Source organism: Jatropha curcas, chromosome 10, assembly GCF_041381405.1.
Source record: "Jatropha curcas cultivar XTBG-Jc1 chromosome 10, XTBG_Jcur_1.0, whole genome shotgun sequence".
NCBI classification, from domain to species: Eukaryota; Viridiplantae; Streptophyta; class Magnoliopsida; order Malpighiales; family Euphorbiaceae; genus Jatropha; species Jatropha curcas.
Genome location: NC_143160.1, coordinates 9913182 through 9940632, shown reverse-complemented (window position 1 = coordinate 9940632; position 27451 = coordinate 9913182). Strand labels below are relative to the sequence as shown.

Below are 27451 nucleotides of genomic sequence, written 5' to 3'. Positions count from 1 at the left end.
TTGATTAAGGGATTTTTCTTTTTCCATTCATATATCACAGAGCGATAGAAACACTTTCATTCCTTTCCATTTTTCCCAGTATTTTCTTTACTGCAGAAATTAGAAGTAGAAAATTTATATGGATCAAAAAATTGTTGGAATAAAGATATCCATTGTAATGTGATTTGATATATTGCGATCAGTAATGTTGATAAATTAAGTAAAAATACAGAAAATCGAACCTTGAGTAATATTATGGATTTTAATAATAATTTTTTATTATTTCAATATTGATGGATTTTAATTTAAAAATATTACACATTAAATCACATGTTTTAACAAAAATTACAAAATATAAGATGAAAATTATAGTCATATTTAATATTGCATAAGAATAAAATAAGGAGTATAAACAAATAAATAACAAATAGTGACAACATGCATCACACATAATAAAAAAATTAATAAAAACTAAAAATATAGACAAAAATTATTATTAATATAGAAAAGTATACTATATTACCAAAATTCATGACTTTAGAGACATATATAATAAGTTTTTAGTAAAATTAAAAGTTTCACGAAATTTTTTATGTAAATTACACACGAGTTAATTTATACATTTGAGCAATTGTCGGAGGTCAAACAGCAGCCTCTAATATTTTAAAACTAAACACCACTCATGTGGTGGTACATGCATGCACACTTGATGTATGAAGTTATTATTATTAATGATTATTATTATTATTATTATTATCAAGATTAGGTAATAGAAACAAACCATGAAATGACAAAAGAGACCATTAAACTATTTGAATTAAATAATGACATTAGTTTCAAGTTGAGCACGTTTAAATTTATTTAAATTTTTAATGACAATCTTAAAATATGAACTCCAATGTCAACCTTCAATTTTCTAATCAATGAAAACTCAAGCTTAACTTGATCATACCATTTTATATTTACTAAATATTAATTAAATTAGGTTTTGTTACGGAATTGACATATTAAAAATATGATAAATTTAAAAAATCAATATTATAATCTAAGACTAACCTTAGTTTAATGTAATCAATTATGTAATGAAATGAAGCTTAAAAACATATTCTTACTTTTAATATTTTGTCTCATCCCTGTCAATTATCATGCATTACCTCTCTAAGCAAAACCTTCCTTTTTATGGACAAAATACAAACTATAAAATACTAATAAATTTCTTAAAACCTACGTGTTGTAACTCAGTTGACAATGCAGACTAAGTATATGAGAAGAGTTATCGAGTTCGATCCCTATTAAATATAATTGTAAGAAATGATAAAGAGCTTTAACTGTGACTAAGTTTCAAGCCGGATTTAATCGATTCCTGATAACAGAGTTTGAATACCGGTAGTTTATAAAAATAAAAAAAAATTTAAAATTTTTTTGATTATATACTATGAATTATTGGTATCAGAGGTTACGGTAACCCATTACTTAATTGTGATGTCTGAATTATTTTACGAATTTTTTATTCACATAATTTTGTTAGAAACCAATACTGTTTCACACTTACCTACTTTGGCAACTCTATAAATAATTTTTTATTCACATAATTTTGTTAGAAACCAATACTGTTTCACATTTACCTACTTTGGCAACTCTATAAATACGTAAGAATGTTAGCATTACTGCACATCTTTTCTGGTCAGAGTGAAACACTAACATATAAACATTTATATATATGGCTTCCAACTTCAGCTTCAAGAGGGAACTTAACCAGGTAATTACATATACTTGCTCTTCTTGATACACTAATAAATGTACTAAGGATATATTTGTAAATATATTATAACATTTATACCAAGAGTTATATATTCTTGATAAGATATATAACGCTTGGTGAAATAAATCAAATCATGCATATTGACCTCATTACTTCTAATAATTTAGTTTTACTTTATTACTTCTAATTATTATAATTTAGTTACGATTTAAAATTCTTGCCTAGACTTTGATGTTTAGCCTCATTTTATATTTTTCATCAAATGTATGATTGCAAAAGAAAATTTTATTCTGCTTGTCACATTACCATTTATTATTATTATTATTATTATTATTATTATATTTTTAAAAGGATTATATTCATGTTTGAAATTAAATAATGTGAAATTTCCACAATTAAAAGGGTGTTTGATTTAGATAGGCATGACAGGTTCATTGAACTGCCGGTTCCGGTTCACAGAATGGACGGTTCAAAATTTTTAAAATGTTGAACCTGAACCGACCCTTAGACTGTCGGTTCTGGTCCGATTCAATATTTATTAGTTAAGGAACAATCAATATTTATTAGTTATCAATTATCAACTATTAGTAACTATGTTACTTGTTAACCCGAATGGAGTATCTTAGTGATAAAGAGCACTTGCGGGGTTGATCACCGTGGCTTAGGTCATGGATTCAATCCTCCGTAACGCAAACTCCCTCTGAGCCAGCCTCTTTGCCTTCAAAAGTGAATAGGGATTAGTCAGGTGTGTGGACTGTTAAAACGGATACGGATCTGAATACCTCGTGTAAGTATAAAAAAAAAAAAACTATATTATCGATTATCATAAATAATTAAACCAAACACGCCCTTAATTAAGATGTAAAGTAACAGCATGAGTACCATGTCATGATTTACATTATAAAATTAACGTTGACTTATGCTAGGGTATATGCCTACCATTGCTAAAAAAAAGACAGAAAATCGGTTTGTTTTTGGTTCAGTTAGTCCTTAAATTAATGTAGGGAGTAAGAGGCTTTATGTTTGAATTCTCTTGATCAGGGGTGAGCGAAATTACTAACCGAACTAAACTTAAAATTGAATTAATCCATTTTGATTCGGTTCAATTAGGTTCCCAAGAGAGATTCGGTTAATCAATTTGTTCAATTTGAACTAAATTTATTGCTCGATTAGAGTTAGTTACATAGAAATTCATTGATTAGGCTTAAACTAAACTGAAATGATAAAATCGATAAAAATAAATCAAATCGACTAGTTCGATTTGGTTAGTTCAATTCACGTATAAATTTTGGTACAATTCGGATTGTATTTTATGATCTCGATTCGATTCGGTTTAAACCAAACCGACCGTTTGCTCAGCCCTAGATCGCAAATGTTTGTGTTTAATTTTATAAGCCAAAAGTCATTCTTTATTATATAATTCATTGACCAACTATTTTTTTTACAATAATCAGAACTATATAAATTTTTTGTAAGAAAAATCCAAGGATATCTAAATATACCTTCCGAGTACTTGAAGGAGACTTACAACCAATATTCAAGTACTAATTTACCTTTCATGTAATATTGTAGATGAAGTAAATAAAACCATATTTCAGCTAAAATTATTAATGTAATCTACAATATCTTGTTTGTATTTTCTTATAGTTTAACCAAATACAATTATTTTATTTTTTAAAAAAATTGTTACTATTCAAATATGACTTATTCAATATTTCTATAATTATTTGCTTGAAAATAAAAAATAATTTTAATAGAAATGTTGAATTCTAGTAACTAAACATCTCGTAAAGGAAAACTTCATATGGAGTAATATTGCAGTACTTCATATTTAATTTAGACTCTATTTGTTTCTAAAAAATAACTTATCTTTAAAAAATATATTTTTCTTATATATTTTTAATAAAATTTTTCATTATTTAATTGTAATATTGAAAATTAATTAAAAATATTCATATATTTAATTTCTAAGACCATAAAAGAACTTATAATCATAGAAAGTTTGTATTGTAAAAAATCTATGTTTTTTAAGGAAAAGTCCATGTTAAACATGAGAAAAACACATAAGAAATATTAAATTGTGATAGTCACCAGTGACCCATGGTTGTAGTTGATGGTAGACAGTGGCTAATGATGGTGGTAGGTGATGACCAGTTACTAATACCGGTAGCTACCAGTGATTAATAAATTAATAAAAGTGTATATATAAAGTTAAAATAAATTTATCAAAGTTTGAAAAATATTTTCCTTTCTTAAAAATAAAAAGTCATTTTCCTTAAAAATGACTTGATTTTCTTTTAACCAACAAAATATTTTCTATTGATGATTTTCTTTAGCATCAAACATATGATATAAAAAAAAAATGAAGAATATTTTTGAGGCAAGTTATTTTTTTGCGAACAGACAGAATCTTAACATCAAATTGAGCTTGAATAAAAATATAAGGTTGGCAGTTGGGCTGAAAGGGCTCCGAATACAAAATATTATATTAAATCTCAGTTTTTGAAATTTATTTTTTTAAAATGTAAGTTTAATTTTAAGATTTAAATTATTATCAGTTATGAGATATTTTTATTTTTGTGTCCTTTTTTAATTTGTAAAGCGTTGGTTTGTTAGTGTTTTAGTGTTTTAATTTCTTAATGTTTCCTTTTGTATTAATTTTTTATTTTCATTATTGTTTCTTTTTTTTTTAGGTTGTTTTCTTTTTTGCTGCGATTTTTTCAACCGAAATTCTTTTCTTATTACTATTTTTGCGTTCCATGCTGATATTCTTCATACCAATATTTTCACAAGCGGTTAATTTTTCTTCTTCTTCTTCTTTTTTCAATCGTAGAAATGAAAAACATTATTGTATACATGCTCGGAGTGAGAGTCCTCACTGGAAAATAGATTTTCGTTCTACAATTTAATTTTCATTTTCGTTTCTGTTCTTAAATGGAAAATCAATCCTAATCTAGGATTACATCGTCATATATATTGTTTTTGTTTTGAAGAGACAACATGAGACTCTCGATTTATTTAGATTAATACTGATAGAGTATATATATATACACAAAAAATCAATTAAATATAGAATATATATATATATATATACATACCGTATCTACTGTTTGAACTAGAAAAACTTATATATGAATATAGACTGTATTTACTGTTAAATCGAATTTTGATTGTTTGTTTCTTCGATTATGGAAATAAAATCACAAAATTATTTCGTATATGTACTTAGTTCTTCTATTTTCTTTTCCTAATTTGCGTGATTTTACTAGTGGATGTCATGGGTTGAAAGAGGCGGCTAGTTTTAGAGTTGATTATGTTTATACTTTGTTTTCGGCCTACTCATCGGAGGGGAGGTGGAAGATTGCATCGCTAGGAGACTGTTTTGAAATAGAGGTGGTTAGTTTTAGGATTGTTACTTTTGTTTTAACAGTTATCGTTTCTCTTGCAAGATTAGGTTTAGTATTATTAGATTTATTTTGACCAAATTTATTATAATTTTAATAAATATTCTTTTCTGACATTTAGTTAAATTTGAAACTTTGTATCTGACATCTGTTACATTACCCCTAAGAATAATAATCCCAGCCCGACCAGCAATTTATACAAGTCTATTAACGTGCAATTATATCAAATATGGATTTTTTTTTTTTTTTTTTTTTTTTTTTTTTTTTAAGATCAAACGATAGATTTATTTATATGCAGTTGCATTATATTTTCATTTGCAACATTTATGCATGAAACTGGTATTAATATATTCACATATTTGTTGGAATTAGGTATTATTCGAAGGAGATTCGTATTTCAAAAAAGTTATATTGAATAGGCCAAATAAATTAAATAGCCTCAATTACGAAATGGTATGTAATATAATTACCCTTTCATCTTTTCAATATTCACTTTACATGTATATTTGAAAATTTTAGTAAAAATAAACATCAACATTATTAATTAATTAATATCTTTGTGTTATCTTTTCAGATTTCTCAAATGTTAACAAAGTTTAGAGCTTTTGAGACTGATCCTACTATCAAAATTGTAATTTTGAAGGTAAAAAGAAAATTAATATTTGATCTTAAAATAAATTGTTTATATAATATCATCACTGACTCAAATTTTTCAAAATATTAATTGCATAACCATATATGATATCAATTTTCTTATAATGAAGGGAAAAAAATTAAGGTAATTTCAAAATATTATTTGTAATATTTTTAGAATGCTCTTAGTATAATTAAAATCAAAATGAAAAGGAAAATACTTCTGTTGAAATTTTGAAAGGAAAAATGAAAATGCACAAGATGATTAATAATGTTTTGCACTTTATTAAATTAACAAAAGAATATGTCTATTTATAAGCTTACAAGTTAATAAAATAAGACCTATAAATACTCCTAAAAATCATTAATCCTAATAACAAAAATATCAAATTCTATGTAGAAAATCTATACAAAATAAAATTGAAGTCTCAAAATATTTTTAATAATATTATTTTGAATTAATCCTAACACTATCATTATCACTTGTATTAAATTATCAATTTGGTTGGATCCACGGTATAATTCTACATAATTACTTCCATTTTTGCGGCTATGGTTTGTTTTTTACTTTTTTTTTATTCATTTGAAGCCCAATTGGTCAAAATAACACTGCGGGCTACATAACAGGGGTAGCCCTTCCTTGGAATTATATTGATAAAAACACTTATGGTCGAGAGAACTCGAAATCAAGACCTTTCACTTCTCGTATAAGTGAGAAGACCAATAAGATCACAACTGATCGACTCATTTTACTTTATTAATGATAGATTTCTAAAAAAAATATAAAAAAAATACATGTGTGTGGCACGGACATTAGCACTTACAAATGTGTATATATGTACACATTAAGGGGTGTATTAGAGTAAAACTCTGTTAGATTTTAAAATTCTAATGGTTTTCAATCTAGATTTTTTTTGTCTATTAAGATTTTATAGTATTCAATTCAGACTCTTATAAAATCCATAAAATATGATAGTATTCAATTATGACTTTTTAAAGTCCATACAAATTTGATGATATTCAAAAAATTGTCAATTTGGAAGGATCCCATAAAATTATTGATTTCATTGGATTTAGAGTATTAGGTATGAATAAAAGAGTCATTCACAAATTCATCCTTCAACCCAAAGATTTCAAAATTCTTTTAAAATCTGACAAAGTCTTAATCCAATACACTCCTTAATAGGGGATAAAAGGGGTGTCACGAACTTTAAACTTTTTGTTATGATCAATTCAATATTTTGCAATAAATCCATTAATTATTTCTATAATTTTTTAATTTCTTTTCAACAGGGAAATGGAAAGGCATTTTGTGCTGGTGGTGATGTCGTTTCAGCTATTACTTCAACTATTGCTGGTGAAGATTAATGAGTTTTTTTAGTAGTTAATATTAGGATTTTACAACATCAATTTTATTAGAAATTTTAATATATTTCTGTTCTTTCAGGACACTGGAGTTATGTAGCAAGATTTTATGAGAAACAGTTTAACTTGGACTACTTACTTGCTACTTATCAAAAACCTTTGGTTAGCAGATAATTTATAACATTATGTTTTAATTAATCTTTAAAAAAATATATTTTTTCTTTCATTCATTTGCAATTTTTAATTCTTTTTTCTTTTTTTGAGTTGCATAATAAAGATTCCACTGATAGATGGTATTGTAATGGGAGGTGGTGCTGGATTGACTATGCATGGAAGGTTTAGGGTTGTCACTGAGAAAGCTGTAAGTTTCTTTTTTTTTTTTAAAAAAAAAAAAAAAAGTTAAACTGTTATAGCTTATTTTAAGTTAAGAAAATAAATTAAAAAAGACAGAAATTGCAAATAAACTGTTATAAATATTGTTTAATTTTGTAGGTTCGTCGTTTTTATTTCATTACTTTATTTTCATCTAAATTTATAGGTATTTGCAATGCCAGAAGCTTCTATAGGACTTTTCCCTGATCTAGGGGCATCACATTTTCTTTCCAGGATTCCAGGATATTTTGGTAAATTTATATTGTTTCAATTGCCATGTTCGCTTTGTTGATTTTTCTTCTAATATAGTAAATCTAATATTGCTCTATTTGGCACAGGGGAATATTTAGGACTGACTGGAGCAAGAGTTGATGGAGCAGAAATGCTTGCTTGTGGTTTGGCAACACATTTTGTTTTCTCTCAAGTAACTAATTCTAAATTTTAACTACGAATAAAACTATATAACTATACAGATACTAAATAAATAAAATACTTTTTGTTGCACTGGAAAATTTTCACATATATAAATTATTGATGTTGTATATTACAGATTAGATATTCAATCTTTAAATATTAAGGTGATGACAAATAAATTATTTAATCATGCTTACTTCTACTCTTTTTTATGAATTTTTTTTTTTTTTTTATGACAGGATTTACTTAGTTTGGAAAATGCACTCCAGACCCAAATATCGTCGGACATAACAATGATTTATAAAGTTATTGAAAAGTTTGCACAAAAAGTAAAGATAAAAGAAGATAGTACTTATAACAGGTACTCTCTCCGTTCCATTTTTAATTGCAATAAATAAAAATGTAAATCGACAGTTTCAATCTAATTTAAAATAATAATTAGTAGATTGATTTCAAAGTGATCTTTTTTTCAAATCAATTTAAGCTCAATTTTAATCTAAATGCGAGATTAGAATTTACTTTTTTTTTCCTCTATAATGAATTCACTTTATGAGAAGATTAGTAAACTCTTATTCCATTATTTATCTTGATTATTCAAATATTAAATCATCTTTATTTTGTTAATTAGATTGGAGATTATTAACAAATGTTTCTCAAAAGATACAGTCGAAGAGATCTTACTGGCACTTGTAAGTATGAAAAATAACATTTATATTAGGCAGCAAAATTTTTAACTAAATATGTACCATTATAAAGTGGTTACAATGAACCTGAATAATATAGTGGTTACACAGTAATTAGGGTAGTCCTTATGCTCCTTGCACCTCCTATAAGATCTAGAAAGATCAAATAGATTATACCTAATTGGCAAAAAAATAAAATATATTGGTCGAAAATTTTATTAATTTATGATTGAAAAAATTGATATCATTTCCCATTTTTCTCATATCCTGAAGTGAGTATGTATGTATAAATAGAAAAACAAATTACGTTTTAATTTAACATTAAAAGTTGTATTAAGAATATGCATGCAAAAAAAATAATTCTATGGGTATGAGAATAATCCTAGGACACATTATAGCTTCTTTCTCTAAGTGTTTTTTTGCATGAATTGAACTTCTAACTTTAGGAACTTACTGATTCTAATTACTTCTTTTTGCAGGAAAATGAGGTGAAAAATAAAGCTGAAAATTGGATTATAAAAGCAATTAATTCTATAAAATCAGCTAGTCCAACAAGTCTTAAAATTACTCTAAGATCGGTAAAATCTTTATCTTAAATATATTTTTTAATTGTCATTTTAATACTTGAATTTTCTAATTTTCTAATTTATATTTTTAAGATCAAAGAAGGACGACAACAAAATCTTAAACAATGTTTCATTCATGAATATACAGTTTGTTGCAACATTTTGCGAGCAACTGTTAATAACGATTTTTTTGAGGTAACGTATTATTCAGAATACTTCATCTATATATCTAATTAATAGTTGACATTATATATGTGATAAGGCTATAAATAAATTGAACAAAGCTAATCTGTCGAATCTAAACTTGGCTCATTAAAGGTAAATATGCTTGGGCTCAGATTGGATTCAAATTTGAAAAATCAAACTCGAGTTGGATTTGTCGACAATTCATGATTAAAAAAAAATATAAATCTGTTTATAAGTTCAAATTCAAACTTAATAATCCGCTCGTTTTTTATATTTTATTTTTTGTAAGTCAAATTTTTTAGTGGTTTAACTTATTTATAGCATTATATATGAAATTATTTCTGATTATTAAATATTTTCTATAGGGTTCAAGAGCTATGTTGTTTGATAAGGACAAAAAACCAAAGGTATGATCGGTATCCTCATCTCTTAATACTTTGCTTTCTTCAAGTAAATCTAATAAACTAAGAAGGCTGTAAAATTATTAATATCTCTCTCTCTCTCTCTCTCTCTCTATATATATATATATTTTTTTTTTTTTTTTTACCTTAAATTTATTTTTGTCTCTATGCAATTGAAGTGGGAACCTCCAAAACTGGAGTTAGTGAGCAAGGATATGGTGGATCGCTGTTTCAGTGCAATTGATGAGGATGATTGGGAATATCTACAACTTCCATCAAGATATAATACTGTGGACAAAATACTGCAGCCTAGACTTTGAAAATTTAATGCTATATATGTTATTTTAAATTAAAAATTAAATAATTAACCTATAAATTGTTGTTCCGTAACTTTATGAGAGCATTTTATTATGTTAAGTTTTTATTTAGGATAAATTAATATGTATCAAATGAATTATGACATGAGATATTTTATTCGTTACATTTGAGTATTTGGCTTGAAAGAAATAATAGATTTTTCAATGGACTAGATATATATATATATATATATATACATTAGTTTTTGTAAACGTACACTGCATGTTGTTTATACTCATGTGTTTATTCTCGTTGATTTTTTCTCATTTTAAGTAGTAATTTAATTGTTATATATAATTTTTTATTAATTTTGTTATAAATTATAATATTATGAATAGTTTATAATACTAAAAGTCTAAGACTATTCACAAAATAATAAAATAAAAAGTTCGATAATCACATAATTTCTTTTTTTTTTTAGAAAAATTATAATTGACAAAACAATTAAAGTTGATATATTATTCTAAGAGAGCCAAATATGTAATAAGAATAATTATTAATAACATTATCAGAACTAATTCTTGTAAAATTATTTGTAGTTTCTGATTTGTTCTGGTTCTTTTGCTTCCTTTGATTCCTCAAACTCTAGAATCTATTCTTTTGCTATATAGAAATCTATATTTGCACCTATTTTTCCATTTGTGCAATTCCTAATTGGAGAATTCAACTCTAATTTTGATGGTTGAATGTTGATTGTATATGTGAACTATAGAAATTGGGATTGCATATTTATTTTATTATAATCTTATTTTTGTGAGTTTTCCTATTTCTACTCTAAGAATACTGTGAATTTAGGATTTTTTTTATATAAATTGGTATTTCTTATATTAGTCTTTGCTTACAAAATAAATAAAAATGTTTTCTTTTCATTGCTAAGAGATACGCATTTGGAATTTCTCACTGAATACAATATTCTGAATGTGTTCAATCTAATAGAATGATATCTAATTGTAAATGTGAATGAGTGATTAAGAAAAGTTTAATTTTTTTTCATACAGTGTATTAATCATGTTGGAAGTTTTCTTTTTCTGGTATTTACTATCCATAAAAAAATATTTTCATTTCGAACTTAAATATCTTTGTTGGAAAAAATAAAAAAAATCTAAATTATCTTTGTGTCTTATAGTTTTGTTTTGTATGATTTCATTTACAGCCTATAGGCTTACTACCGATACTACTGAATGTTGTTTATTGTACACTGACATAAGAACGATAATAATTGAACAAAATATCATAAATCAAATAAATTTGTTTATTGTATTTGCCTATGATATATTAAAATTAATTAAAACTCTAATACTATATAGGAATAAAAAAAAGTATATATCAAAGAATAACCATATCAAATTTAACCAATAAAATTAAAATGTTTAAATATATTATATTCTTAATATATTTAATATGTATCTTATTTAATATATATCTTATAATTTCTTTTTATTTTATCCAATAGAATTTAGATTTAAATAGGAAATTAATATAATCGATCAAAATGAATTACTTTTACCTGTTTTCAATCAATAAAATTAAAGTGCTCAATCATATTTTAATCAATCCATAAATTTATTAGAAGAGTTTTAGGAACTTAATATTCTCATTCATACTTTATATATATTATAGATTATTGATTTTAAATTTATCTTATTATCTATTAAGTTAAAGAGAGCAAAGGAATACATAATAAATACGAAACTATGTAATATATACTTAGCCCTAATATTTAATTTAAAATTCCTAAATTGAATAAAATTAAAGATATATATAAAAGAATTTTTAATTTTCATGTATAGTCTTATTATATAACATTACAATAATTATAAATAATTGAAAATAAAATATATTTATTAGTAAATAGTTAACATTAATTAGTATCCTATTTATTTTAAGATTTCTAAATTGAATAAAAAAAATATTTATAATCTATACTATTTAGAATTAGATTAAACTTTCTAATAGAATTTAGATTTAAATAGAAAATTAAATTAACATCAGCGATCAAAATTAATCTACTTGTATGTTTCAACCAATAAAATTAAGTTCTCAAAGATAATTTTGTCAATCCATAAGTTTAACAGAGGCATTTTAGAAAGTCAACATTCCCCGTTCATACTTTTATATATATTAGTTTTTTTTATAACGTGCGTTGCACGTTGTTACTATTCGATATTATTCGTTGTTTATATTCATTTATTTATTCTTATATAGTATTAAGTATGCTTATAATTTTTCTCTTATATTCTTTAGATATTTATATAATGTTAAGACATGATCAATAATACTCATATTATAAGCGAATAATATTTTTTTAAACTAATTTTAATATAATAGGACAACATTAAAAGTCAAGTATATTTAATAAAATAATTATAGATTATTTTAATCAATTATAGATTATTATATTTAATAAAATGAAAAAATTATTATTAATTATAAGATTAGATTTCAATTTTTTTGAAAATGATAACGTTAAATTTTAATTAGCATTTTTTAAAAAAAAAAACTAAATAATATGATCATACGTCATTCAATGTTGATTTGAGTTCATGAAAAACTTAAATATAAATAAATAGATATAAATAAAAAAATTTAAAATTTTAAAAGTGATACACACACACACGTGTGAGACCATTCTTTTTTATAGATGTTTTTATATATTTTGTTTTGCATTTTGAAGTTTATTTTAAAATTAAAATTAAAATTTTTTTTTGAAATAATTAATATTGTAAATAATCAATGATTGAAAGTTCAATTAAAATAATAATATTATCTTTAGAAAAGATATTATTAAAATAATATAATCTTATATTTTTTTAATAAATTAATAAAAAATATTAAAAATTATAATTTATCAATTATTAAAAACTCAAGTTATTTAATAAACTCAAACTATTATCAATTATCCAATGAGTAAGGATATTTTAGGTTTTTTAAACTTTCACTAAAGTTATTACGGGTAATCTTATTATTTTTCCCTCCTCATTTCCACTTTTATATATACTATTAGTTCTTTTTATGACATACGATGCACATTGACTATACTCATTTTTATACTCATTTAGCTTTTCTATTTATATAATTAAAAAATAAATTTTTATTTAGATTACGATAAATATAATGGTTTATATATATATATATATAAATTTCTTTTAATTATATGTCTTGAACTTTAATATCTCATTGAAAAAAATGATATATTTGTTTCTCACTTTAAAATAGTAATTTAAATAAGAAATATGTGATTTATATTCTCTTCAATATACTGGTTCATATAGTTTTTATTATACGCTAGTTGCTTTTATTTTTTTTTTGTTTAACTACCAAATTAATTTATAAAAATCATCATATAATTTATTTTACGTTTTATAATTAACTTACATGTTTTGTTAATAACTTTCACTATAATTTATTTTAGTAAATAAACATACTTTTAACAATAGAATAGGAAACTAATATAATAAAACAAATTAAATATTATAAATAATAGTAATTTTTATTTTTATTTTTTTATCTAATCAAAATCATGAAATCATTTAAAAATTTATTAATAAAATTATATTCCTTAACAGAAAGAATATGATTCGAATTAAATAAAATATCAATATAATTAACCAAATTCCTGATGTTTAAAAATAATAATTTTTTATCTTATTTTTTGGCCAACAAAATTAAAGTGCAATTTGTAATTAAAGAAATTTAACCATACCCTTTTAAAATTAAAATCTTAATTATTTAGATATATTTATTTAAAATAAATTTAAAAAATAAAAATTTTCAAATGCCTCATATTTACACATATTCATTTAAAATAATAATGTTGAAGATAAATTACAATAATAGTAAATAATAATAAATTCTTATAATTCTTATAATTTTTACATGATTATTAATAGTTTATATAATAATATAATATAATATAATATAATATAATATAATATAATATAATTAGACATAATAAGATAATGATAGTAAAATTTTAAATTTTCAAATGTTTAATTATCTATATGTATTTATCTATTAAAAAAAGTTAAAAAAAACATCTAATCAAATTATATATATATTTCTTATATTAAAATTTTTTAATTGGCTATGGCTAAGGTTATTTTAGAATATCTTAAGATTTATAAGGACAATATATGAAATTCTATTATTCCCTTCTCTCTTCCCACTTTTATATATAGTGTTAGTTCTTTTTATGACGTGCGATGCACGTTGACTATACTCGTAATTATATGCTGATTTTTTATACTTCTTTAGTTTCTTTATTTATATAATTAAAATATAAATTCTTATTTAGATCACAATAAATATAGTGATTTTTATATATATAGTAATTTTTTAATTATATGTCTTAAACTGTAATATCTCATTAAAAAAATTAATATATTTGTTTCTCACTTTAAAATAGCAATTTAAATAAGAAATATGTTATTCATATTCTTTTCAATATATTGGTTCACATAGTTTATATATATATATAGTCTAGTGATAAGTGTATCTACAAACTGACAATAGAGTCAGGTTTGAATCCTCTCTCTCAATATTCAAAAAAAAAAAGAAAAAATTATTATTATGTCCTTATATGTTGGTCAAATACACTAGTTAAGACTTACTTTTTTTTAAAATATATGATTGAGTTATAGTGCCGTTAGACACTTTACTCCTTCCATCTAATTTTGGTACATGATTGAGTTATAGTCCGGTTAGACACTTTATTCCTTCCGACCAATTTTGGTGTATTTTCCCCCAAGTTAAAGCACTACAATGCAATCAAAACAGAGAGAGAGAGTTTTTAATGACTAAAATACCCTAAAACACCAAATCTTTCTCAGCCTTCCCTTCTTCTTCTCTGGTTTTTCACATTCTTCAGTCTTCCTTTCAATAAAACACCAAATCTTTCTATTCACAACAGAGCAACTTCAAGATTAATTATTTTATTAAACTACTAAGTCTTTTAATTGATCATGAAAACTCTAGATTTGCAAGATGGGGCTGTTGAAATTGAAGCCGTTGAAATCTGCATCATAATCAAGAACACCCAGAACAATGACAAGAAGACGGTAAGCAAGAAAAAAAATCAATTACTTCATCGCTAGAACCATAAGTGGATTTAGAAAAGAAAAAGTTGAAAGAAGTTGCAAGAGTTATTTTCATTTCTCAAAAGATTATTCATTCAATTCTAAAATGATTTGAACAACACAGATTTGCAGCGAAAGGGGAAAATAAAAACTTACTTCAGTAATTTATTCATCAAATTTGCTTATTAGAAATGTTTCAACGGAGACCTATGAGTTGAATGATTAAACAAACCTGCATATCTAAGGAAACCAGTTAATTTTTAAGACCTACGAGACTGCAACTCAAAAACGAGTATTGATGGACAACTAAATATGAGACTTGTTCCTTAATTATTTTATTATAATTAGTTTACACTTAATATAATGGACCAATTAATTTATCAAATGCTTTATTTACTGAGGAATTAATTAATTTAACATTACACTAAAATTTAATTTACTTAACCTACGGATTATGGCACAGTTGGCAACGCAAACTGAGCATGTGGGAAGAGTTCTTAGATTCTATTCTCACTAAATACACATGGAGAGAGGGGCGAGAGCCTTAACTGTAATTAAACCCCGAGTCGGATGAGGTGGAGATATCGTGGGTTAAAAAAAATATCTAGAAAATCATTTTAATTAGAATTGAAACTAAACATAAATTAACTTATATTTCATATTTTCATTTATTAACACAAACTACATTGGCAAAAGTGAAAAAAAAAATATAAAAACAATCATAATATATAAAAAATAATTCCTTACTCGCTAGGATTTATAGAATCATTAGTAAAACCCTTAGCAATGTCATAAGAGGCATGTAATCCAAATAACAAATAATATATCAACAAAACGCCAGTCCATACACCAAACCTAGCAAACGACAAACCGTCTATAGACCCTAGAAGAAAAATATTAATAAGAATTGAAGCAGAAGGCAACCATGGCACAAATGGAACACCCCATAGTTTTGGATCCTTGGCTTGTGGAACAAAAATCTTAAGCCCTAAAGTAGCCAAAAACCAAATGGGTATAGTAATAACATATCCAATCCAACCATCTCCATTTTCAGCCCAGATAATAGCAGTAGCAATAGAAGAAGCAAGAATTAATAATATACATACCACTAGCTTAACTCGATTTACAGGCGCAGTGACTCCAGTAACATAGTAACGACGAACAAGAAGAGCAACAGCCACCAGAGTGAAAATAAACAAGGTAGAAATAGAGAGAAGATTAGCTAAAATATCCATTTTAGTAAAGAAAGCAACAATGGCGGTTGCTGTAATCATAACAATAGTAGCATTTACTGGTGTTCCTGTTCTTCCATTAACATGAGCTAACCATGGTGGCATCATGTGGGTTCGAGAAATATGAGTTAGATATCGAGCTTGACCAACAGCTCCGACAAGCAAAGCAGTAGTCATTCCTTGTAATGCACCAAGAGCGACTATATATTTAGCCCAACTCAACCCCACATATTCAAATGCCACAGAAAATGCAGCATCAGGATCAAGCTGCTTGTATGGAACCATTAAGCATAATGTGGCAGCTAATAGACAATATGCTAATGCGATTACTGTCATCGATCCCACTAATCCTATAGGAATATCGCGAGCTGGGTTTTTAGTTTCTTCTGCCATTGTTGCAATTGCATCAAATCCAACATATGCGAAGAAAACAACAGCTGATGCAACAAAAATACCTCGAGCACCGTGAGGTGTAAAGGAGGAGTAGTTTTTTGCTTCTGCTTTGGTAAGACCAGCAATGATGATGAAGACGATAGTGATGACATGAACAATGGAAGCGATGTAATTAAAGCGAGATGAGCCTTTGGTGCTAAGAACAGCGAGGATACATATGACTGAAGAAACAACAACCGCAATGGGGTCTAGATGGCCGTAGTCGTCAGGAAGACTGTGGACTATTATACGGAAGTCGTCTGGATTGTGGTTGCAGAGAGTTGCGAAATATGATGTCCATGAACGAGCCACCGCAGCACCGCCGATCACGTACTCTAGAAGGATGTTTCCGGCGGCAATGAAGGCTACAAAGTCACCTAGCTCTACTCTTAGGTAAGCGAATGATCCACCTGAAAGGAAAGAAATATTATTATTATTATTATTGTTAATTATTTTATCTATATGATTTGTACTAATATTTTCAAAATTTTAAGTTGTAAGGTTGAAATAGATTTAATTTATATGGTTTTTGGTTCAATGGTTTATTGATTTTTTTTTTTTTGTTGAATAGTAATGATATTACAGTAATATAATTTTTCTTAAAAAATATTTTAAAAATAAAATATGATCTTAATACTATCAATAAAAAGAAATTATTTAGCTTTGTGCATGTAAAATTGTAAATTGACCAAAAAATACTTATCAAAATAAGTTTTTAAAAAAAAATTCTAGCTTGCATATTATCCGAATTTGCTCTGGGGAGCTTGAAATATGTGTCTTTTTCCACCTTACATTGGAAAGTTGTGGCCTTTAGGAGATAAGTTTTTAACTGTTTTTTAAGAGCAAAGTAAGAATTTTTTTTTTTTAACTGTTTAGTCCAATAGTTACATGTGAAGGATATTTCTGGCTTGATTTTTTCATAATTTGGTCAGCAAAAATAAATAAATTACCTTAATATGAATATTAAACCCATAGCATACCTGCAACTGGAATTTCCACAGCAAACTCAGTATAGCAAAACACAGCGAGCATAGCAGAAACACCCGAAATCACATAAGATAACAGAATAGCAGGTCCGGCGTGGTCACGTGCCTCAAGTCCGGTTAGAACAAATATACCTGACCCGATTACAACCCCTATGCCAAACCAGATTAAGTCCCACCAAGTAAGGTCCTTCTTCATATCATGCTCGCTTCGAGCCTTTATTTCATGGAGCTCCGTGGAGTCCATGGATCTGGTCAATAACCGATCCTTGAATCGCATTGGAGTTTCGCTAAGAGCTTTCATGTAATTTCCCCAGCTTTGAAATGATTCTTCTGGAAGAAAATCGTTCTTCGTACAAGAACAGCCTCTTCGCCGGATTCCGGTGTCTGCCTCGGCTGCTCCGCCACCTCCCATTTTTAGTTTTTCTGAGAGAAACAGCGGGAGCGAGTGTTCTTGTTTTATAAGGAAAATTGGACTTGCCTAGTCGATGATAGCTATAAATGTAGAAATAATATACAGACAAAATGGTCTATTATATATGCGTCATCGAAGAAAACGATTTATTATTAATTTTAATTAATTAATTAATTAATTATGGAATCTGGGTTCGGCAATTTATTATATGATAATAATAATGGTGAAGAAAGAATCTGCCAACCAAATCTTTAAAACTTAGGAATTTTTATTTATTTATTTATTTATTCATGATAAGCTAAATGAATCAGAATAATATATTGTATGTTGCTATACTAAATTCAGCTGAATAGAGATAGATATATTCTAAACTCAGCAAATTGATCAAAATATTTAAAAGAATTCAAATTTAAAACATCTCGTTTTCTAAATTTTTTCGGAAACAAAATTAAACAAACTGTAATTGGTTAGCTATAAGATTATATATATATATATATATATATATATATATATATTTTCATACTCGTCAGAATGGTTTTTAGATAAATCAATCAAGAAAGTCTTTCCCTGTGGACTTTTCTTTCTTGGCCGCAACTGATAAAAGAGGAATAATAGAGTTAAATAGTTTCTGCAATTTCATATTTCTAATTTCGGACTTTATAAGTAAAGTTTTTTTAAAAAAAATCTATGTTGGCTGATTTGATTTTATATTTTAATTGTCTATTGTAAAAGGTTAATATTAATATGATTAAGCATTAAAAAATGAAAAATTGTATGGTTTTGGTCATAATTATTTGGCCAAATGCACAAATATACTCATGTACTTTACGAAAAAAATATTGTGGTACCTCAAACTTTGCAAGTGATTTATTATATCCTGAATTTACGAATTTTGCAAATATTGTATCCCTCTTTATGCTAACAATAACATTTTTTTTTGACATTTATGTGTATGATATTCACTAAATGTGTAGTTAGTATAATATTTAAAACAATAATTTTCATATTTTTAACTATCTAATAAGTGTTTAATTGAACTAATTTTAGAAATTTGAGTATTCAATAGAATAATTTTTACAAATTGAAATATTTAATTAATACAATTTTATAAATTAAAGTGGTCAATAAATCAATATAAAAATTAAAAATACTATAAAAATTTAACATAAAGTACACGAATGAATTTATCCATTCCACCTTACCATTTTGGATTAGTTAGATATTTTAAGTAAGGTGTTTAGAAAAGTTTTGTGGATAAGACATGTTGGAAGAAGTATTACGTTATTACACACGGAGAGATGACAATAAGATTCTGGTTTTGGACTTTTAGCATCTCGGTAGGTGTATATAATATTCTACACGTAACGCAATGGGAAAAAAGACAAGGTGCTACTTCGAAAAGAAAAATGTATATATCCTTGTTCACACTAAAGCACTCAGTCTTCTTATAAAGAGTACAAAACAAAGAAAACAATACATATAGACTATAATCTCCAAGATTATTTTTTTTTTAAGTATTATTAGAAACAATAATGAATAATTTCTCAAATAGCTGTCATTTTTATTTGTGTTGTGGAGAATAATTTCTCAAATAGTTTTGTTCCTTTTTAATTTGATTTGTTTCCTTTTAACTTTGTCTTGATGGGATTAAGAGAATTAGACTAAATCTTGAATTTATTTGTGGTTGAGGGGAATCAAATCGAGTTCTCTCACTTTTCACATAAATAAGAAGACGAATCAGACTATACCTAATTAATTGGTTGACTAGATCTTAAATTTGATACTTACAATTAGTACAAATGTTTATTTTTTACAATTTCGCTTGAAAGGGAAACTAATACAAAGGAAGATAAAAACTAGAGCTTCAGGAACAAGGAAAGAAAAAGGCATGCACGCCTTTGTATTTTACAAGAGAAACCAATTACAGAAACTAAAGATAAAAGTTATGGATACCATCAATACCCACAATAGCCAGCCACTCACTATACTATTCTTCCTTTCTTTTTTTCTGTTTTTGAAAATTAATTAACCTTAACTTGTATATTAATTTTGCATCTACTTAAGCAGCAGGCTGTGCACCTTCTTCCAACTCTTTCCAGCCCCCTGCATTTCTTCTCACCTTTGATTCTTTAGCAGCATCATAGGTAGCATGTAAACCAAATAGAAAATAATAAATCAGCAAAACAGCAGTCCAAATACCAAATCTTTCGAAAGATTTCGCATCAATCGATCCAAGAAGGAAAATGTTGATAATAATCGAACCAGATGGTATCCATGGCACTAATGGAACACCCCATAATTTTGGAGCTCTTGCTTTTGGAACAAAAACACTTAGTACTAATGTAGCCAAAAACCATATGGGTATAGTTATAACATAGCCAATCCATCCATCACCACCTGCACCCCATATAGCAGCAGTTGCAATAGAGGAGCCAAGAATTACCAAAATGCACAATATCAACTTCATTCGATTTGCTGGTGTTGTAACTCCAGGAACATAGTAACGACGAACAAGAAGTGATAGTGCAACGAGCATGAAAATAAACAGTGTGGAGATGGATAAAAGATTGGATAATATATCAAGCTTTGTGAAGAAAGCAATAATAGCAGTAGCAGTAAGCATGACAATAGTTGCATTGACAGGAGTTCCGGTTCTTGAGTTAACCTGAGCTAGCCATGGTGGCATCATATGAGTACGAGCAATGTGAGTGAGATAGCGGGCTTGACCCACTGCAGAAACAAGCAAAACTGTTGTCATTCCTTTTAATGCACCTGCAGCAACAATGTATTTAGCCCAATCCCATCCCACCACTTGAAAGGCTACGGAAAATGGAGCATCTGCATCAATTTGCTTGAAGGGAACCATAAGGCATAATGTTACGGCTAGTCAACAATATAGCAATGTAGTTATTGCCATTGAACCTACTAGACCAATAGGAATATCGCGAGCAGGGTTTTTGGTCTCTTCTGCCATTGTAGAAACTGCATCAAACCCAACATAAGCAAAGAAAAGCACAGCAGCTGAATTAAAAATACCACGAGAGCCATACGGAGCAAAATCACTGTAATTTTTGGTGTCCGCATTAATAAGGCCTGCAATAATTATAAAGAGAATTACAGCAATGTGGACAATGGATGCAACGTAGTTGAAGCGAGAAGAGCCCTTGGTGCTAAGAACTGCAAGAACGCAAATGACGGCTGTAATCCCAACAGCAACGGGGTCAAGATGGCCGTAATCATCAGGAAGGCTGTGGGCTATGATACGGAAGTCATCAGGTTTGTGGTTGCAGAGAGTGGCCAAATAAGATGTCCATGAACGGGCCACCGCTGCACCACCAATTACATACTCGAGAAGGATGTTGCCAGCGGCAATGAACGCCATGAAGTCGCCTAGTTCTACTCTTAAGTAAGCAAATGAACCGCCTGATCGGGATGGAAGAACAAATCATATTAACATGCTTCATTGTATAAATTTGTTGAAGACAAATTAAGTTGTCGTGTTAACAAGAATAAGCATAACAAATAATAAAGAAACAAAATTCTCTAAAATGGGAATTTTAGAAAATAATGAAGTGACAGCTACAACAATAATAATATTAGCAATTAATTCTTAATCCTAAACTAGTTGGTATTGGCAGTATAATATCAAAATCCTCAACTAACATTTAAATTGTTATAAAGATAGGCATAAGATTAAGTTTTTAAATTCTACCAACTGGGAAAGACATATATCCATTCAACAAAGGCACAAATAAGGGTGTGGTAACAAAAGGACAAGACAGTAGTCTACTATGGCTGAATACAGAAGTTGGGTACACCAGTATTTTCTCTACTAATTTATCAAATAGTAAAAAAAGTCAACTTTCTAAAAAAGCAAAAGTCAAATCCCATGCATAGTTACCGAGTGGCAGTTGTTGTCACATGTCAACGATGCCACTCAAGTCTACCGTGCACAAATAGTAGACCGCAAGTCTTTATCTAAATTATTCTTCAAAGCACTATCTCAGTCATTAAATCATTATCTTATGCAATTGTTTTGTTTCAAATGAAGAGTGTAACTTTGACCTTTACACGCAAATTGAAGAGGAAAAAAAAAAATTAACATTTCTATAAATATAACAGACTTTATATTTTTCTAAATTCTGCAAGAAGAATTTCTGAATATATAAATATAATATTTACAATGATCACATTAAGCTAATAATTATCACCAGAATTTTTCTTTTTAAGGAAAACTATGACCAATAGTTGTTCACTGCTTCAGAATTAAGATTCATTGTAATTAATTAAATTCTAAATTTATGTACCAGCAACAGGAATTTCAACGGCGAACTCGGTGTAACAAAAGACGGAGAGCATCGCGGAGACGCCGGAAACCACATAAGACAAGACAACCGCAGGGCCGGCGACCTTCTTTGCCTCAAGACCAGTGAGGACGAATATTCCAGCGCCAATAACAGCGCCCATACCGAACCAGATAAGATCCCACCACGTTAGGTTCTTTTTCATTTCATGCTCGCTTTGAGCTTTGACCTCTGTGATTTCTACAGAATCCACAGATCGAGTAAAGAGTCTGTCCTTGAAACGCATTGGCGTTTCAAGGAGTGCTTTTCCATAATTGCTGAAGCTTTGAAATGACTCCTCAGGGAGAAAATCGTCTTTTGTGCACGAGCAACCTCTTCTTCTCACTTCTTCACCGCCGCCACCACCGCCTCTCGCTTCTTCTACATCAACTGCCATTCTAATAACAAAGAGCGAAATACAGATCTTAATTAGAAAGAAAACTTAATTGTTCATATGTTCTCGACAATCAAAAAGAAGACATAAAATAGATTATGATCCTTAAGGAAATCAACAGATTTAATTCATTACCTTATTAAGAACAGAGACTTGAGAGGAGATGATCGGAGGAATTTGCCAGAGATGGGGAAATTTCACGGTGACCGGTGCTGTAAGGATCTTGGAGAAAGAAGGAAAGAGTTTCTTTCTCTTTCTATCTCTTATTTTTTTCTTCACAAGTTGGGCGCGGGAAGTAAGTGAACCACATGCAGAATCCATATTGGAGGGAAAAAAAAGAGTGCCTCAAAGCCGAAAATGAATCTATAACCGGTAGATTCCATCAAAGATTCAATCAGAAGTGACACGTGTACGGTGATGATTTGCTACACAGTAAGTAGAGGACACAGCTATAATTTTTCATCTAAAAAGGAAAGCGTAATTATTTCGGTATTAAACCTGTCCGAACCGTACTGTAGAACCGAAATTGGACCCGAACCAGCTGTTCAAAATTTTAAATCGGAACCGACGGTTAAAGGGTCGATTAAAATTCATGTGAATGTTAAAATATAAATCGAAATTGGCCCGAAACTGGTGGTTTCAATCCATTCGAATAAAAAATTTTCTATTTTTATTTTCAAAATGATAATCACTTAGCCTATTTTATGCATTTCTAAAAGTTTCAATAATATTATACTACATGATATACTTTACTTAAGAATTTTTTTTAAAAATACACTTTATTTTAAGAATTAAAAATTTAAAAAGTAAAATGGTAAAAAAAAAAAAGAAATATTTAGTCTAAACTTATATTTTTTTAACTTTTTTTTTACCCTTTTAAATTGTTTGCTAAGTTTAAAATTACATTCTTTTGAAGCATTTTTCAAAATTTTCTTATAGTTTACTTAATTAATAACATTTAAACAAAATAAAGTGATAATTTATTTGTTTATTTTGTAAAATTAATTAATTTTATAAACATTCTAAAATTTATTTAAAATAAAATTTACCAATATTTTTTAAACTCATATTAATATTTATGAAAGAAATATGTAACATTAAAATCAATTTTTTTAAAAAAAAACATATATCGCCGAAAACCGTTAACGGAACCGGTGATTCAATGGCTAGTTCAGGTTCAACATTTTAAAAAATTTTAACCGGTCATACCTAAATTAAAGACAAGCCGATCTTCGAGGACCTATACACTAATCCAATCTATAAAAAAATTGTTATTATTGTTTTATTTTTCCCTAATAAATGGTAAACACTCTCATTAAATTAAAAATTTAGTATCTCGGTTTCATAATACTTGTCACATTTTGGATTTCACATCCCTTAAGAAAACCATTAAATTTGTGTAAGTTATAATAAATTATTGAGTAAATTGATAATGTTACCCTTAATTTAATATTTTTAAAAAAATTATTAAATTAAAATAATAATAATTATTGATCATATACAAAGGGTAAATATGAAAAAAAAAAATATTACTCCTTGAAATCATAAATGTGATGAGTATTTTGGAATAAACTATTTTTTCAAATATTACATGTATTATGAAACAGGGATAATATTTTTTATTAAATAATTACTTTCTTGAATATAAACTTAATAGGGGCTTTTTTTACGATGTCAATGTTGTTCTCCTCTCTGTTCATGTATAGATAGATAAGTTTGAATTCATTCGACAGTAGTTATGGATTAATTTTCTATTTCAGAATGTCGAAAAAAAGGAGACGAAACATGAATCCATTCCACCCCATTTGAATGCATTGAATCAACTGTTTGAAATTAAATTCTATTTGAGAACTAATTTGAATTCATTCAACTATGTGTAGTTTTAGATCATATGAATCGATTCGATTTCATTTAAAATTCTCAGACTGATACTTTTTTTTTTTTTTTTTGTAATATCAATTTAAAATTCATATTTTGGTGTCCAATTTAATTTCTATTGAGCAATTATGATTTTAAAGATCTCTTTTTCGAAAATTTCACACATAGGTGCAGAAATTAATGTCCAATACGAAAGCAAGATCAATTTGTCCTTCTCCTTCTCCTTATGGGAGCTGCTAAAAATAATAAAAAAAAATCTCTATCAAAAATCTTTATTTTTGTAAAAATCGAGATATTGTATATCTATCTATCTACATTTATATAAATATATAAAACTTGAAACATATTCGATAATATGATGAAATTTTAAAATTTTAGTTTGCTCAGATGGAATTGATTTTTTTATTTAAAGAAATTTATTTTTTAATATCATTTATACGTATTGATAAAGTGAAATTAATATCATTACTATTAATGATTAGTTTATAGTTTTTAATAATTGATATAATCAATAATGTAATTAATATTTTAAAAATATTTCAACTTCCTTTTTAATAAGTAATTAATTTCAATGAAAATTAATAAATATCATTACTAAAAAGGAAAAGTCGAATGAATTTTTTTTTTTTTTTTTACTTGTATAAAAGCATAGCTTTCTTTTCACATTTCTTTAGGAAAATTTGTATTTCTTTCTATGTTCTCGAATATTTGTCACGTTTCAGAAAGTATTATATTTTCAAATGTTTGTCACATTACTAGCAATTGCTTCAATTATTTAATAATTTATTATAATTTAGATAAATTAAAAAAATTATAATCAATCTACTTAATAATTAATTATAATTTAGACAAATTAATTAATTTTCTTAAAAACTTGAACTATCTAAATATAATGAATATAACGAGTATTAGGAAGCGGACGAAGTAAAATGGCAACCCAAAATTCCTCCCTTCAGTGTCTTCTTTTCGTAAGCCTGACATGTGTTCTCGTGATCAATTGCAATGGCACAGATGATGGAGATAGAAAGGCATTCAATTTCATCTCCCACGTGCATATTTCTTTCTGTTATTTCTATACTTGTGTTTACTTCTGTTGTTCATTTTTTTTTTTTTTTTTTTTACCTTGTTTTAGAATCAGGCAGCTTTATAAATTAAGGATTCTTTTATTCTCTTTTAAAGTAAATGATTTACATAATTTGTTAATTTTAGATTAGAAATTGATGCTAGAACTTTAACATCATGTTTGATAGCAATGAAATATAAAATATAGTAACGTCTATCTTTTTTTTTTTTTTAATAGTCAGAAACACTCTCGTATATATATCATTAATTCGATCTATAGGTAATTTATTATTTTTTTAATGAATAGTCAGAAACATCCTCGTATAAATATCATTAATTTGATTTATATATTACCTATAGATGGGGTCTAAATAAATCATCCATTTTTGTAAGCAAATCTTAGCCGTACATTGAGGAGGTGGAAAATGCCTATAAATACCACCCTTCCTCTCATTTGTAAGCATAAGTAATCATTTCCTTAAGTTTTGTGAATGTTTGCTTCTTATTAATACAATTATATTTGGTGTTTTGTGTTAGTATTATTTTAGTTGCCTTTCCCGTTATTATTTTTGGTGTTATAAATTATTAATCAATCTTGGAGTTTATCACTGCGCTGATATCCAACAAGTGGTATTAGAGCATTAATCTCAACAAGTGGTATCAGAACCTGGTTGTAGTGGTAGTTGTTGTAGCCGTGGTATTTTGTGGTGTTCATTTACAAGTGTAGAGTATCGTTACTCTGCTGGAATTAACAGTCGGGGACTGTTGTTGAAGCAAGATTCACAAGCAAGGATTGTGATCTTAACTGGTCAAGGACCGTTGTTCATTGATTAGTGTCAGGAACACCAGTACCTTATGGCGGATTTTTCTAGAGTTGCTAATAGCATCGAGAAGCTAAATAGCAACAATTACGGGAACTAGAGTACCCGTATGAAATATTATCTCATAGGTCAAGACTGATGGGCTATCGTCGGAGGAGAAAATACTACACCACCAGTTGGGGATGCGAAAGCTCTGAAAGAGTGGGAGACAAAATGCGGGAAGGCAATGTATGCGCTGACGGTTGCAGTAGAAGATGAGCAGATGCAACGGATCAAGTCGGCTAAAACACCAAAGGAAGCATGGGACATTCTCAAGTCTGCTTTCGCCAAGAAGAATGAAGCAAAATTGCAACGGCTCGAAAACGAGTTATTCTCAATCTCGCAATAGAACCTCACTGTAAGTTAATACTTTTCTAAAGTAAAATCTTTATGTGAGGAGATTTCGAAATTAGATCCAGACAACGAGATCAACGAGACAAGGATGAGGAGGATCATCATCCATGGTCGAAGACCTGAATTTAAGGGTCTTGTGACTGCTACTCGTGGTTGGGCTACACAACCAATCTTAGACGAGTTAGAGAATATCTTGTCCAATGAAGAGACTTTAAACGAAAAAATGTCTAAAGTAGCTTTGAAGGATGATGAGAAAGCTCTCTTCGCTCAAAAGAGGGGATTTCGAAACGTTGCGAGAGTA

General features: G+C 27.4%; 3 protein-coding genes and 1 pseudogene across 3 annotated transcripts; 1 reads left to right on the top strand and 3 right to left on the bottom strand.

The window, feature by feature from the left end:
• Nucleotides 1–1699: 1699 nt before the first annotated feature.
• On the top strand, nt 1700–10224 carry LOC149493059 (3-hydroxyisobutyryl-CoA hydrolase 1-like). The gene is made up of 14 exons (XM_089726922.1): nt 1700–1738; nt 5518–5598; nt 5720–5788; nt 7072–7135; nt 7226–7305; nt 7421–7504; nt 7682–7766; nt 7854–7939; nt 8169–8290; nt 8558–8618; nt 9092–9190; nt 9272–9373; nt 9730–9771; nt 9945–10224. Exons 1-14 carry the CDS (start codon nt 1700–1702, stop codon nt 10083–10085), a joined length of 1155 nt encoding a protein of 384 aa, XP_089583048.1. The 3' UTR covers nt 10086–10224.
• A 5700-nt stretch (nt 10225–15924) lies between these two features.
• Nucleotides 15925–18318, bottom strand: LOC105636963 (cationic amino acid transporter 1). Its single transcript, XM_089726649.1, has 2 exons — nt 17842–18318; nt 15925–17271 (listed from the first exon to the last, which is right to left on the bottom strand). The coding sequence occupies exons 1-2, from the start codon at nt 18257–18259 to the stop codon at nt 15941–15943; spliced, it is 1749 nt and encodes a 582-aa protein (XP_089582775.1). The 5' UTR covers nt 18260–18318; the 3' UTR covers nt 15925–15940.
• Nucleotides 18319–20049: 1731 nt separating this feature from the next.
• On the bottom strand, nt 20050–23296 carry LOC105636964 (cationic amino acid transporter 1-like). Its single transcript, XM_089726589.1, has 3 exons — nt 23132–23296; nt 22567–23000; nt 20050–21682 (listed from the first exon to the last, which is right to left on the bottom strand). The coding sequence occupies exons 2-3, from the start codon at nt 22997–22999 to the stop codon at nt 21147–21149; spliced, it is 969 nt and encodes a 322-aa protein (XP_089582715.1). The 5' UTR covers nt 23000; nt 23132–23296; the 3' UTR covers nt 20050–21146.
• Nucleotides 20319–21125, bottom strand: LOC149493058 (cationic amino acid transporter 1 pseudogene; annotated as a pseudogene).
• Nucleotides 23297–27451: the final 4155 nt, after the last annotated feature.